This window comes from Rhizopus delemar, genomic scaffold (assembly GCF_000149305.1).
Source record: "Rhizopus delemar RA 99-880 supercont3.9 genomic scaffold, whole genome shotgun sequence".
Lineage (NCBI taxonomy): Eukaryota > Fungi > Mucoromycota > Mucoromycetes > Mucorales > Rhizopodaceae > Rhizopus > Rhizopus delemar.
This window is the reverse complement of record NW_027137835.1, coordinates 2,138,582-2,153,846: the sequence shown is the minus strand read 5'-3', so window position 1 is coordinate 2,153,846 and position 15,265 is coordinate 2,138,582. Positions and strand designations below refer to the sequence as shown.

General features: G+C 35.2%; 5 protein-coding genes across 5 annotated transcripts; 3 read left to right on the top strand and 2 right to left on the bottom strand.

Annotated features, from left to right (window-relative positions):
- Positions 1–537: 537 nt before the first annotated feature.
- RO3G_11899 (uncharacterized protein) lies at positions 538–1,580 on the top strand (the record flags this gene model as incomplete). The annotated part of the gene is made up of 4 exons (XM_067666483.1): positions 538–738; positions 787–847; positions 916–1,025; positions 1,209–1,580. The coding sequence occupies 4 exons, from the start codon at positions 538–540 to the stop codon at positions 1,578–1,580; spliced, it is 744 nt and encodes a 247-aa protein (XP_067522584.1).
- A 2,246-nt stretch (positions 1,581–3,826) lies between these two features.
- Positions 3,827–5,798, bottom strand: RO3G_11898 (uncharacterized protein; the record flags this gene model as incomplete). The annotated part of the gene is made up of 4 exons (XM_067666482.1): positions 3,827–4,819; positions 4,885–5,150; positions 5,294–5,495; positions 5,694–5,798. 4 exons carry the CDS (start codon positions 5,796–5,798, stop codon positions 3,827–3,829), a joined length of 1,566 nt encoding a protein of 521 aa, XP_067522583.1.
- Positions 5,799–6,883: 1,085 nt separating this feature from the next.
- RO3G_11897 (uncharacterized protein) lies at positions 6,884–7,138 on the top strand (the record flags this gene model as incomplete). The annotated part of the gene is made up of 1 exon (XM_067666481.1): positions 6,884–7,138. The coding sequence occupies one exon, from the start codon at positions 6,884–6,886 to the stop codon at positions 7,136–7,138; it is 255 nt and encodes an 84-aa protein (XP_067522582.1).
- Positions 7,139–9,675: 2,537 nt separating this feature from the next.
- On the top strand, positions 9,676–9,992 carry RO3G_11896 (uncharacterized protein; the record flags this gene model as incomplete). Its single annotated transcript, XM_067666480.1, has 2 exons — positions 9,676–9,883; positions 9,979–9,992. 2 exons carry the CDS (start codon positions 9,676–9,678, stop codon positions 9,990–9,992), a joined length of 222 nt encoding a protein of 73 aa, XP_067522581.1.
- Positions 9,993–11,082: 1,090 nt separating this feature from the next.
- Positions 11,083–14,517, bottom strand: RO3G_11895 (ATP-dependent protease La; the record flags this gene model as incomplete). The annotated part of the gene is made up of 5 exons (XM_067666479.1): positions 11,083–11,438; positions 11,475–11,717; positions 11,773–12,868; positions 12,926–13,527; positions 13,584–14,517. The coding sequence occupies 5 exons, from the start codon at positions 14,515–14,517 to the stop codon at positions 11,083–11,085; spliced, it is 3,231 nt and encodes a 1,076-aa protein (XP_067522580.1).
- Between the last annotated feature and the right edge of the window lie 748 nt (positions 14,518–15,265).

Below are 15,265 nucleotides of genomic sequence, written 5' to 3'. Positions count from 1 at the left end.
CAATTAAACAAAGTTACACGAATCTTCAAAATCAGGGCTCACAACATAATTTATTTCTGGATTGTCTCTACTCCACTTCCATTCCGCTTGAAATACTTTTTTTAAAAGCCAAGCCTTAGTGTATAGAGTTTATGTACTTTAGAGAAAGACAAGTATTTAGGATGAAATAAAGCGGATAAATTTTTATATCTGTAAATTAACTTTTTTACACGCGCTTCAAAAGGCGGTCATTAAAGATGACTGTCTGAATATATTAAACACATACACACATTGACATTTTCAACTGCATTACCGTTTAATTATTAATAGTAAATTGTAGTAACTATTTTAATCCTTTATGAAAAACATTTTTAAAACCATTTGTGAAACAACATTATAAGACAACAGGCTGCTTAGCAACAAGTTTTTTATTGACATCTTTTTCTTTACTGCTTTGTTTCTTAAATGACGTTACACTGCGCATGAAACTTTTCTGGTATTGAATTTTCACTGGTTTTTTTTTTGTGTCTTTGTTCATTTCCATTAACATTGTTAATCATGTCCACACTTGCTAAACCAAATGAAAACTATGTTAGAGGTGTCTCCTTTGACACAATGACGGACCAAGACCAACCTGATTATTCTTTCACTTTAAGAGGAAAAACACAAGGATATCATCGTACTAGACGTAGTCGTACTTTTATGGTAGCTACCGACTTGGCCAACTATAGTGATTATGCTCTTGATTGGACACTAGAGGTTAGTCTTATTTACTAACGAAATGATGTATCCTAACAATATTAAAAGAACCTTATGGATGACGGTGATGAAATCATTGTGTTGCGAGTATTAACTGTAGATTTAAGTGGTAAAAATATTAAATACATAGATATATTTATGTGTTTCCTCTAAATTCTTTTTTTTTTGTATAAAAAGAAAACAAGGTTTACTTACAACAAATGTTGCGTAAAGAAGAAACACAGTCAAAAGAAAGGGCCTCGGTGGTCATGAGTAAAATTATGGCAACAGGTGGACCCGATATGAAGGTAAGTACAAATAAATAGAGAAATAATTATAGCAAGCTAAAAACAAATAAAACTTGCAAAGATTAGCGCAGTTATTGAGTTTGTTATTGGAAAAGTGCAAGAAACAATACAAAATATGGTAAAAAAAACCATAGTGTGTGTCTGTGGAGGAATACAAAGTTTTTTAATCACAGCATAATCTAGATCTCCGTCTATCAACCTTCGATGCTTATCGTCGGTACGAGAGGCTTATCTGAACTGAAAGGAATGTTTATTAATAGCGTATCTAAATACTGCTTACAGCATTCACCTATTCCTGTCGTGGTTGTTAGACCAGAAGATAAAGTGAAGAAACAGCAAGCCAAGAAGACAAAGAAAACAAATCGTTTAAGTGGCATGTTTCGAATCAGCAGTCATTCAAGCCTCTCCAGTTTGAATTCCAAAGGATCTGAATCTTCAGAAAGTGAAGAAGAAGATGAAAATGCAAATTTGGAAAAGAAAATGCAGAGATTATCTGTTTTTGAAAAGATTGGTCGTAGATCGAGATCTCCTTCTCCTTCTAGACCAAGAAAGTAATTTGCTTTTTTTTTTTTACCATTCAAAAAGAAAAAATAGTTAAATCAAGCTTTTTTTCTTTATTTTTCTTTTATTATTCAACATATAGATATATGTGATTTATAATTGCTTAGTATAAATTCATAAAGACTTATATTGAAAAGAAAAATTGTGCTTGATTTATGACTTGTGTGATACACAATATTCGTCTTTTTTTCTTTGCATAACGTGTACAGAACTTGCTCCTATTTAAAAAAGAAATCGTTTCATCTCCAATGAAGATATATAAGATTTTACACAACTCTGTTATGAGGATTCATGTTTTCGTTTCTTGATTCGCGCTTTTATTTTATTATTTTTACTTGGCAGAATGAAGGATAATTTATGTATGAGATAGCTTTAGCTTTCTAAATTGAGGTAAAAAAAAATCATATTGAATATATATTATATATCTATTTTGCGATTTGAGACACTGAATATGTATCCATATTCGCGCGCAGGGTATGTTATCAAAACACGCTATATGTAATTTTACCAGTTGAAAAGATTGAAGTGTGTTTTTTATCGGAGAATATGTATCCATGAACAGATGTTTGTTAACCATTATGATCGATACAAATGAGATCGACAAAAGATCTTCCGAAATAGTGTTACTCAGGTATATATACTTATCATTGTATAACTATTTATAAAAAAAATACTACTTTTAATATTTGAAGTTTATCTTTGAACAGAAAGAGAGACTACAGGCTGTTTTTAATATCAATTCAGTATCACTGTGTTTTTCAAAATTATACAATTTTTTTTTAAAAATCCGCATATTCACTGTACAAAATTGTGCTTTTCAGTTACAATAGTACTACTTCAATCCTTCAAGGTCGAATGGCACATATAGAGAGCCTTAGCTTAGCCTAGATTTTTTTTATCTTTGCTTTAGATTAGCTTTGAAATATGAATGATATACTCAACTACCTTTAGGTTATAAAGAACTTGATTTATTCTGATACTTTACATACAATAAAAAATAAGATAAGCGTTCAAAATACACAGCATGCTGATTATACAAGAAGCTTGATTTCAAAACGAATAGAGCATTCACTGTGGTTATCTCTGCTTCCATCAATCAGTTAATACAACGGTATTTGGATAGCATCGGCATTTATACAGTACGTGAATTTGGATCGGGCACACACGTGTTCCAGAAAGCTTTGCAAACAAACTTTAATACTTCAAGATTTTTCAAGCTTACACAAATATCGCACGTTGATTAAAAGAGATGAAAAAAGAAAATGGGTGCGAGTTCAATCACGATGCCAGAAAGTGCAATCAAATAGAACATGATGTTCAATACGTAGATTTGTAAACCAATCGAGTGTGAGCCTGTTAAGATCAAATGTATTCATTGGCCAAATCGCCCTGCCTAGTACGGATTTCTACATTAAATTCAAAATCCTGCACTTCATTTCCAACAGAAAGAGGATTCGCCTATGACGGTTTTCGCGATTTAGCAAATTTCAGCGTCAGCTTTGCTTGATGTATTTCAAGCATGAACTTCCTGATTTATAAGCTGGCCAACATAATTAATAACATAAGTACAAATATCAAGCTCTAAGTTCTGTATTCTCTTGCCATCAAGAATAAAATACAAGTTCTAGACTTGAACCAAGCCTTCTGTTTTAATAGAGTCTTTTCTTTGCCATTCAGATGGGTATCAATTATAGCACATAATAAAAGAAGTTTTTAATTATGATTGATTTCCAAAGACAGGTAAGAGGGCTTTAAATTAATTATAGTTATTTGTGATGGTCTATCAAAAAGATGATGATGTGTATCTCTTATAATCCATTAAAATGGATATTGTTAGCTTTGTAATTTATAATGGAGGGGAACTTGTTCTGCTTGCAAGTTTAACTACAAACATTCACAGATTGTCTAATAGCCTCCTTTTTTTTTATTACAGTTGTAACATAGATCGTGAACATTTTCATTCAAACACTATTTTTAGTGTACTTGTAAAAACCATCTTGTTTGGGTTCACTGCAATATACTTCTTTTTGTTGTTGTATTGATTTTTTATAAACCAAATAACAACAAAGATATTAAAAAAGATATAAGGAATCCCTACTTTACAAACTTTTTTTTTGTAGATGGTAAATTTATTAAAGATATAAATATATATACACTAGTGAAAAGCTCTTGTCCTTTTTCTTTTTCTTTTTTTTTTTTCTATTGCTTATAGAAAAAGTCGTATAAATGAAAAACATAAATTAAACGCGTTCAACTTGACTGACATGACTATTTTTGCCTGCATCTGTATCACTTTGATCATCAGAATCTGAAGTTAGAGACATTTGTTTTTTATCGTATATAGTATCCGTGGGAATAGTATCCAAGATAGGATCAGGTTCCATGCTTTTACCGGGACCATGGAACCATTTACGAGCACGTAGATGATAATATGAAACAGAGGCACCAATGACACCAGTAAAAACAACAATGGCATAGTTCATATTATCAGGAGTGACAGGATATTCAGTAGGACAGACAAAGAGAACAGAGGTTAACAAGATCCAACAGAGGCTGATCAAATTGATTATATCAGAAAAGGGGCCCAGATGGAAAGGACCTCGTTTGAATACTTTCCGAGCAACAGTAAGCTTGAGTGCAATAGGGATAAAATAAGCCATAGAGGAGGCAATCGTATTAACAGACACAATAGCATTAAAAGCAGTCTCATTAATGATATAGAGAAGACCAACAACGACAGCAAAGGCCACGTTAAACCAAACAGCATAAATTGGCGTCTTTGTTTTTTGATTGACAGTGGAAAGGTATTTGGAAAAGGGCGTTGCACCATCCCTTGCAAAAGCATAGACCATTCTTGAGCTACCCAAGGTTAAAGCTGAGCCAGAGAAGAACATGGCACCCATGATGATGGTAGTAAAGACAACAGTCCATCTATATCCAACGCCATCCAAGAAAACTTTGGTCATTGCAGGAGAAATGTCTGTATCTATAATTTGAGTTTGAAAGTCCTGGACACAAAAATTGACAGAAACCAAGAAGGCAAAGCCAACAATGGCAGCGGCACCAATGGCATAAAGAATGCCGCGAGGAGCGCTACGTGCTGCGTCACGGGTTTCATCTGACATATGAGCAGCACTGTCAAATCCGGAAAGAGTATATTGAGATTGTAAGAGACCAATTAAGAAAGCATATCCGTTTGAGGAAAATCCAGTTTCATTAGCAAAAAAAGTAAACTAATGATTTAAGATGTTATACATGTGCTGTTGATGTGAACAAGAAAAGAAAAACTAAAACATACCACCCATTTACCACTGGCTTTGTTAGGAGTTAAGATGAGGGCGACAAGAATCAAAAGTATAGTTCCAATAAGATGCCAATAAAGAGACGTCTGGTTGAAGAAACCATTGTATTTTACACCAACTGAGTTGATAACACCATGAACAAAAGCAATGACAAGGAAAATGCCATACTGCCAATAAATGCTAGGATTGTTGTTTGGATCGCTGATGTTAATAATTGAAGCAATAAACTGAGAAAGACCGAGATCGGCGGAGGTGATGGCGACTATATAAAATTAAATAAGTACTGCTTTTTATTTTCGTTAAATGGCAGTAGAGAACGTACCAGTCTACAAAGAAAATCTAGCATTAGTTAAATATGCTTATACAACAATAAGCTAATGAAACGTACCAGTCCAAGCCAGTTACACCAGCCGGTTAGCCAACACATAATAGGGACGTATTCGGGAGGAGAAAGCTTAGAAACCCAAATGTAAAGACCACCAGTAATAGGATACGCCGAACAAATCTCAGCAAGTGAAAGACCAACACCAAAAGTAAAGATGGACACAAGAATCCAACCCCAAACGACAGCACTTGATCCACCTGCAATCATTGCATCACCCCATAACTAATGGAAAAAGAAAAATTAGCAAACAAAAGACAAGGTGATGATACAACGTACAGGCGTAAGGCCAGACAAAATTGAACAACAACCAAATGCAATAGAAAAATTGGAAATAGTTGACATTGTCTTTTTCATTTCCTATTCAGAAATTATGCTCTTATTAGTTCACTATCTTAATTTTAATGTTGCATTTGTGTTTACTTGTTTATAGCCCATCGACTGCAAAAGCTCTTCCTCTGTTTGGAAGCGGTGAGACACACCAGATTCTTCAACTTCATTGTTGGGGTGACTCAAGTTACAGTCCATGCCAACCATATAATTATTTTACTTGAGCGGGACGGAATTTTCGATAAAAAAAGGTAAAGTAATTGTAAGAGTGTTGTTTTTGAAGGTGAATGATTTAACAAAGGTTTAATCTTATTTTTTTGGTCAATGTATTTAACTTTCTTTAATAGAAAAAACTAAAAAATAAAAAAAAAAATACAAAAAATTAAGGCAAGGGGAAAAAGAGGGGGGGAAGAAGGCAATAAAAAAGTATCCGTAGATCTGCTTACCCTTTTTATATAAAAGTGCATCTACATTACCGAAATCGCTATTTAAAATGCCTGTGTTTTTATCTGATCTTTCATTCTTTACTTTTCATTTGTCCATTGCACTGATAGGAAAAAAGACCGACAAAATAGGGAAAAAAAATACAATGTGACAAGATAACTCACGTCTCTTACCATTTATAACTTTTTTTTTCATCTAATTGTCCACTCATATTCTTTCGCTGACAAATAGCTGGTCGTACTATCTTGTTTAATTAGACAATGAAAGCCTTTCTTAATACTAATGAAATATGAATCTTTTCCCGATAATGTGTTTAATCCCCACGTTATTCCAAAAAAAGCCTAATTCATGACTAATAGTCTCTGTTTCTCTCATTTTTCCTATTCTATATTTATACTTGTCTTAATTCAGTCACCTCTATTCATTGCCTTGTCAGTATAGATTATTATTCAAAATGTTTTAATATCTTGATTAAAAATGAGTATTGTTTGTATAATGGTTTTGGATAAACTTTATCTGCCCTTGATTTGTCTGACAAAACATTTTATTTTTCCCACAAGCTTCAGCAAACAAACAAATTAGTAAAATTGAAAGCATGATGTCTAAAGCTTGAAAAAATAATTTGTTACGATTAAACAGTACTTTTAAAGGCTTAAATAAACACGCGTTCTTTTAAAACACCATAATTGCCCAAGCTAAATCAAATGAGACATAAAAGAAGCTAAAAAAATCTTATGGGAACAAAGGTAAAACAAAACAAAAAAGGACAGAGGGGGGATTTGGAAGAAACTTGTAAAGAAATCACTGTTTGTAAATTGGGTCTCAAGAAAGGAAGCCATATGGTAAAGCAAAAGTTGAACTCAAGCATTTTTGGCTGGGAAGAGTTCATGAAGTACAGTGGTATCAATGGTAGCTTTTTCAACAAAAAAGCGGGAAACAGAACACTAGACAGGACCTTTGAGACGTCAGATAGCACGAATGATGCATTGGACGAAGAGGTTGAATACAGTGCACTCCTTCTCATCTTGATCGAAATCGTCATAGAAAAGGCCTCCAAGGTTGTTTGGATCCAGAGGATCGCAATCGTCACGTAAGGGAATCTCAAATTCCTTCAATTGGGAGTGAAGTCCAGCTTCATAATTGTTATGAATAGTTAGGGCAATGAGATGATGGTTGAGGTAATGAGTATCGAGCATACGACTGCTATTGATATACAACCACCGAAGAAAGGAATGTAGCTGGCCAATAGGAAAGAAGGAGTGTATAGAGAGATAGAAGTATTTAAATCCTCGGTTGGTGAAAGGAGGACTGAAAGTGCAAGCATCATCCGTTTGGCAGGGAAGAGCTTGAGCGTATTTAAGCTTGGAATCTTTTTGAAAGGGGAGATTCAAGCTCTGGAGGTGGTAAACATTTGATAGGCGTTTTAAATTGCCATGACGAAAGTGAAGCAAGTAGACGAGGAACAGTAGTAGCAGAGGTGCCCGTGGGTGCAGTGGCGGTGGAAGCTTAGGCTAAACACTCAAGGAGGTGTTTTGTTGTTGTAGTCGATTGATTTCAGTCTTGGTTGCAGCGAGTTCTGCTTGTAGCTGCCTTACAGTAGGTATGTTCAGGTCTGATGTTGTGGACACTTTCAAATAAAGCAAAATCTACAGAAAGTGATGGAAAAAACGAAAAAAGAGCTTGCTTAATGTACAGTCTTTCCATTCCTAGTTTGAAGATTTTACAAAAAAAAAATGAAAATTTGAAATTAAATTGGAGTATTTTAAAGAAATAGTTTCATACTTAATTTTACAATATTGTTAAAAAGAATATAATCGCTAGTATTTTTAAAGATGGTCATGAAAATATTTACGATGAGGCTGGAACTGAAGCTATGATTGCTGTAGATATTAAATCTGATCTTTACGCCTTGAAACAACTAGTCAATCTCAACTTGTACCTTAAAGAGAATTTTAATGTCAATTCCTTCAAAAATCAGCATTAGAAAAGTAGAGACAAGAACATCTATGAAAAATAAGCTTAGATCTTTTTTCTAAGTATATGGACTATAGCTATGCTGTCAGAGAACTATTTTTTCATTACAAAGCTCAGCATGTGATGTCTGTTGGAGCAGCTACTCTTAAAGTAAGTGTCAAAGAAAGTACTGCTCGCAACTGGTGGAGAAAATACAGCGAGAATATTGCAACAGAGTTTGTAGTTATCTAACTTTATAATAATGACGGAAATTAGGATGTTCTAAGCGAAGTATTTTCCTATCGCTCAAAAACGACAAGTCTAGAGACTGAATCAGGCTGTGGCTTTCCAGAAATACTCTGGCAGTTTTCTATCTGAATAGAGGGTAAAATAGTTTTATTTTTTATTATCTCATCATCTATAACATTTTGCCTTTGACACCAAAAGAGCTTTTAGTCCCTTTTTTTATCTGCATCAGGAGAAAGCGATAGATACGTTGCATATCATGCGTCTTAATGTGGTTCATTTTAAATAAATTCTCTGTTTAAACGTGAAGTTTTTTTTTTTTTTTTCCTTTTAATTCCAAATAGAGCGTCAAGAAATCCTTTCTTGCCAGCAAGGAAAAGGAGGAAACTGACACCAATACTTGTTTTTGGGGAGTGTTAATCGCTCAACCAACCGGACTGATAACTATAGCCACTACTGCTGAATCATCTGGTAAGTATACGTCTTTATAAAATATAACATGAAAAACAAAAAAGTAAATGAAAATCAATAATAGATGCCAAAATAAAAGCTGATGATAGAGTCGAAAGTTCCAACTATTCCACTTGGGCGAGCATCGAAAAGAAGACCAAATACAAGTACACCAAAGTATATCTTACAAGCATATACAGAGATACTGACTTCGGTTTTGGTGCTCATGAAGCTAAGGTAATTTTTTAAATTTGGGTTCATACATTTTTCCATACGTATTGTAAATAGCATCTAAGATTTATTAATACATGTTTTATTGCATTTAGTGAGATTTGAACGGTGACAACATAACCAGAATCTTTGGAGACTTCCGACAACAGTCGATTAAAGGCGCTGAAATGCGAAAGAAGCTGTCTGACTCTCGTGTTTTGTAAGCAACTGAAAAATTAATTGGTAACCGCATAAATTTAATCCTTTTTGCTCAATGGATTAAGGCTCTATCATTTATTTTTCTTTTGAGCAAAACGTATCGCTGCGTTTCATCCAAAATGTCGTCAGATCAAGCCTAGCTAGTTCATAATTGTGCTACTGAAAGCGTCAACTTCCAGTTTCTTGACGACAAAGTGGTAATTGCATACCGCAATATTCAAAAGGTCGCTCAGATAAAAGGGAACGACGCAGAAGCAGAAGATGCTATTGATTTGATAAAAATCAATAGCAAAATAAACAAATCAAAATTGCTGCTGGGATAGTCACGGCAATGTTAAAGCAAATGACTAATAAAGAAAACAAGAGCGAGACTACGCTCCTCATCGAATCGCTCCGCCCTTACTTGCTGAATCGCATTACGTTGCAATTAAAGGGTATACAAGGTGAATAGTATGTATATAAAGTAATTATTTCATAGTTGTTATTAATTTGACTTTTATCGAGGCTGACATATAACTTAAAACCACATCCCAGCCAAGAATTGAAGCAAGCAATGAAACCGGATCTCACTCACTTCATAAACCCTCTGTTGTCAACAAATCACGAGCTTCTTTTTGTCGAAGTAAAGCGTAAAGAGAATTACGCCAATAGAAACCTCGAAAATGATCTCATCAAACTTGGCAAGGAGATGCAGATCGCTCTTGATAAATTGGTGATGCTGAAGATCAAAGAGCCAAAGGTGGTTGGTATCTTGGTTGAAGGTAAGATAATTAGATAGAAATGAATGTACTTTTTTCTAATATTTTGAAAAAGATCGCACTGCAGTGGTATTTAAGATGGACCTACCATTCAATAGCCGGTATTGTATGATAGAACTATTCAATTTCCGGTGCTTTTCTGATTTGTCAGATGAGATCTCCTTCTTTTATCAAGGTTCATTGGAAATTGGTTTTTGGCAACTACTTCTTCTGGCCTAATAAAATTGCCGAATGTGCTACCATAATGCTACGACGTATTCACAATGAACATAAACTTCGTCAAAAGCGTAATCGCGCTCAATCATTGTCTCCTAGCTAAGTGTCCTCCCTTGCTAACAACGGTATTGTTTATCTTGATTTGCTATTTCCTCATGCATTTATTCATCTCTCTTTTTATTTAATTTACTTCACCTCATTTAACCATTTAAATAACCACCCTTTACAAATAAAAGGATCCTTCTGTTGATATCCATTTCAAAGAAATTAGGACAAGTCAAAACATTTATTAATTGAACAGTATATATAAGCTAAAGGACAGACTCACGTACTTTAGTCTCAGCTTCTTCTACATTTTCATCATCTTCCAGACGACGCATTACTCTCGTGCTTGCCCCCATATCTGTTGCTGAAACAACCACTCCCAGTAGTATACTCTCTCAAAGACACCTATATGAGAATGTTGTATATCGCAACTTGAGTCCCTAGACAGGAAAGGGCTAAAAAGAATTCAACTCTAGTATTAACAAGATGACTTCAATCAAAAGCACTTAGCTTGTAACTCCACGCTTCTTCTTCAATGTCGCCCTTCCGTCTCTTTAGACTCTATCCTCTGGTTACCGATGACTAGAATAGAAAGAAGCCAATTCATACGCTGGCGTCTTGGATGGCTACCTAGCGATAATACAAGAACTTTTCACTCCTATCCTTATACTCTTAACTAGAGCCCATTCTATTGTTGGTAAACTTAGTGAAGAAATGTAAAGAATTCAGAATAAAAATTGGCAAGAGACCTAAATAGAAAGCAAAAAAAAAAAAAAAAATTGCTTGTTTATCTCATGGTTCACAAAAATTAAGATGAATTGTCAGCGTATCAGGTTCTTCAAATGTCTCCAGAAAAAGTGGTTTATTTTTCATGATAAAAAAGAGAAGGGAGCACTTTAAGTTAACTGGTGAATTTGAATATAGCTGTATTGACATTGTATTTATTTACTAATACTTTCTTCTATTAATACATCTTTCCATACATTGCTTGCTTCTTCTTTGGTAATGTCAGGAAAAACGACATTATAAACGTCTTGGTAAGTATCACATGGAATACCAGTCAAGCCTTCTTTAATATATTCTGGTAATTCATCCCAATCAGCCTGATTGTCCTTTGGGAATAGAATTGTATCCACTTTGGATCGCTTGGCTGCGATCGTTTTTTCTTTCAAACCACCAATCTTTAAAACCTTGCCTGTCACTGTTAATTCACCTGTCATGGCAATATTTGGACTGATGGGTTTGTTGAAAGCAAGAGAAAGTAAAGAGGTAGTCATAGTCACACCAGCAGATGGACCTATGGAAAATGAATGAATATAGATTCAAAAATTACTATCTTTGTTTCCTGTACCATCTTTAGGAACTGCACCAGCAGGACAATGTAAGTGGACTTTTGCTTTATCAAAAAACTTGTTCTCGGGGAATCTTGTAGCTATCAAGGACTTTGCATAAGTATAAGCAATGCTTGTTGATTCCTTCATAACATCTCCAAGTTGGCCAGTCTTAGAAAGCTGAGGTGTTGACTTGGAATTGAGAGAGGATTCGAGAACAGATTCAATGTAAAGAGATGAACCACCTATTTATAAATATAAGTGACTGTTTAGGAATACAGGCAATCTTTTATCTATTACCCATGCTTGTCCATGCTAATCCCATAACAACACCAGGTGGTGTTTGTTCATATAGACGTTCAGCTTGAAAAACTTGAGGACCTACATAGTCTTTCAAGTTTTCAGCATTGATTTCAACCCTGACATCACTTGAAATAGACAAAGGCTTTCTATTTTCATCCTTGATAATTTCTTTTTCTTTTTGGAAAACTTCAATTTTTTCTTTGGAGCTTTCGTCTTCTCCTGTCTGTTGAACAACTTTAAGCGCAGCTTTTCTAAAAACTTTGTCTATATGCTTCTTCAAGTTTCTAACACCACTTTCACGACAATAGTTCTTTATCAATGTATCGATAGCATCTTCTGTCAAATTCACATTGACATTTTCTAAACCTGCAGAAGATTTGGCAGCAGGCGCCAAATATTTGGAAGCAATAGCTGCTTTTTCTTCTGCAATATAACCTGAAAGTTGAATCACTTCCATACGATCCAAAAGTGGTCCAGGAATGGTATCAAGCACATTGGCTGTACAAACAAACAAAACTTTGGATAAATCAACAGGAACATCCATATAATGATCCAAGAAACTGCTATTCTGTTCAGGATCCAAGAGTTCAAGAAGAGCAGAAGATGGATCTCCCTGATGACCTCTTCCCAACTTGTCAATTTCATCAATTAAAATCAAAGGGTTCTCAGTTTGAACCTTCTTTAAAGCTTGAATGACCTTACCAGGCATGGCCCCCACATAGGTACGCCTGTGGCCCTTAATTTCAGCTACATCTGTCAGACCACCTACAGAAAAGCGGAAAAATTCACGATCCAGGGCACGAGCAATGCTTTTACCAATCGAAGTCTTTCCCACACCAGGTGGGCCTGAGAGACATAAGATTTTGCCTTCCATTGTACCTCTAAGCTTTCCTACAGCAATAAATTCCAAAATTCTATCCTTTACATCCTTGAGTCCATAGTGATCCTCATCCAAAACTCCCGTGGCACGCAAAATATTGTAATTTTCAAGAGAACGTTTACCCCAAGGGATTTGAGTAATCCAGTCAAGATAGTTTCGGGTAACATTAAACTCTGAGGCAGTTGGTTCGAGGTGGGCTAATTTATTAATTTCCTATGAATGTTTTAATAATCTCTTTTCATAAAGTATAATAGTCAAAATAGATCTTACTTCGTCAAACACTTTCTTTACTGTTGCAGGCATAGCAAGCTTAGAAGCCTTTTCTTTAAAGCCTTCCACTAATTTATCTTTTCCATCACTCTCTAACCCCAATTCTTTTTTGATTCCCTTCATCTGTTCCATCAAATAGTATTCACGCTGACGCTTAGCGATCTTGCTTTCTACATCCTTGGAAATTTTGTTCTGCAACTGAGCATTCATCAATTCTTTTTTGAGTACAATCAACGCCTTCTGAAGCCTTTCCTCTACAGGAAGAGTCTCCAACACTTCCTGAAGTTCAGATGCTTCTCCTGCTGATACTGCAGCAGCAAAATCAGCCAATTTAGAAGGTTCTTCAAACACATTTCCAGCAGATTGTGACATAGAAAAGTTGGCTATTTGATCTCTAAACAATGGATTCAAGGATGCGATTTCTTTGAAAACAGAGACGATTTCTGAAGTAACTGCACGAATATATTGACTCTTTTTGGAATATTCTGGTTCTACAAAATTTTCTACGTTCGCAAGAGATACTGCGTATTCATCAGCCAAAAAGGAAGTTGCATACGGGTGACTAGGCTTGTCTTCTGCTATCTCATCGGGGACAAATTCATCTACAGCAATTGAATTAAAAAAAACTCGTTATCAGATCCGACATAGATAGGCTTACCTGTCTTTTGCACTGCTGCTCTCTCAACCTCAAGATTAGGTTGAACTTCACTGCTGGTTTTCTCAATCGCCTCTTCAGTTTCTTTCTTCTTTGATAAAACTTCTTCTACAGCTGCAACAGAGTGTGTTTCGCCTTTAATCGGTAATAACTCGTTCATTTTAATACGTCTGTGGGGATACAGCACAGCTGTTAGTCCACCATCTTCTTTTCCAGACGAGGAAGAGAACACGCTTGTGATCTGCGCAAACACGCCAACTTCATGAACTTGCTTAATGTCTGTAATCGTATCAGTTTCCAGGCCTTCCTCCTTCAATAAAAATGCACCGACATAGGGTTGGCCACGTTTCATTAACTCCTTGATAGCATCAGTCACAGCAGGTTCCTTGATAACCACAGCTTTGTAGAATCCCGGAAACAAAGGTCGTCCAGAAATAGGAAGAGCTAGCACTTGTGGATAGACTTCAGGTACCGTTGGTTTTTGAAGCTGATTGTCTGTCACGTCCCAATAGCTATCCTTTGGCTTTTTACCATTGCCTCCTCCACCTTCTCCATTATTTCCATGACCATTTTCGCCATGACCACCAGGGCCACCTGTGCCTGAAGGTGGAAACTGATCGGCTGGATCATCTTTAGGGTCGCGATCTCTAAAATGCGCAGTAGTGCTGCTCATGGAGGAAACAGTTCGGCGAAGAGCTGAAGGGCCACGAATAGGTGTGATTCCTATACAGACAGTATCGTTGACATTCTTTTTCAACGATTTCTGAATAGCTTCGCCACCCCAAATAGAGATATTGCTTTGGCTTCGACTGGTCGAGAATGAGCGTAAGCTGAAAGGTTTGGCTGGCACAGGTGACTGAAGCTGAGAAAAAATGGCCTGGTTTACTTTTGACCGAGGTATTGTTTTTGACACATGAATAAGAAACGAATGACTCATTATTTTGCGTGATAAGGAAAAGAAAAGGGGGAAAAGAGAATAGAACGCAATGGAAGAAGATTATTAAGCGCTGTGTTTAAAAAGCCATCATTGAACCCTTGTCCAGTCACATACACTTTCGATATGAAGGCCACTCTGCATAAATTCTGCTAGCAATAAGGTACTGTTTAAGATTAATAATACAATTCAATGTCAAAAAAAAAAAACACTATAATTCATATTTGAACGTATATTTATAATAGATAATGTGATTACTTGATGAAATTACTATTCAAATTAGTATAGTTAGCCTCTTTTTTTATAGTAAAATTTAGACTCTAAATTTTTATTAAATGCAGTTACAGACTACAGTTTTTAATTATACGTATTTGGGAAAAATTACCAATGTATATAAGATAGTACAGATATTAAAGCAATTTGATTTAGTTCTGTACGATATTTATAAAGACAAAAAGTAACAAACAGTGTTTCTTAAATTAAACAGAAGACACTAATGCCAATTCATTTGCTTAGATAGTAAGATCAAAAAGGTGAGGGCAATGAAAAAAAGTTCCAACATAAACAAGGTGCTCATATTAGAATTGCTTTTGAATTCTATTTAATGAATGAGCTTCGTTATCTGTTTGTTACATTATGAAGTTGGAGTTTGTAAAGTTTTTACAATATTAAACAGGTTTGATATACAGATCTTGAAGTAAGATATAAAAACTCTGAAGAGTTTGAGTCCAAAAAAGACTAATGGTTTGAG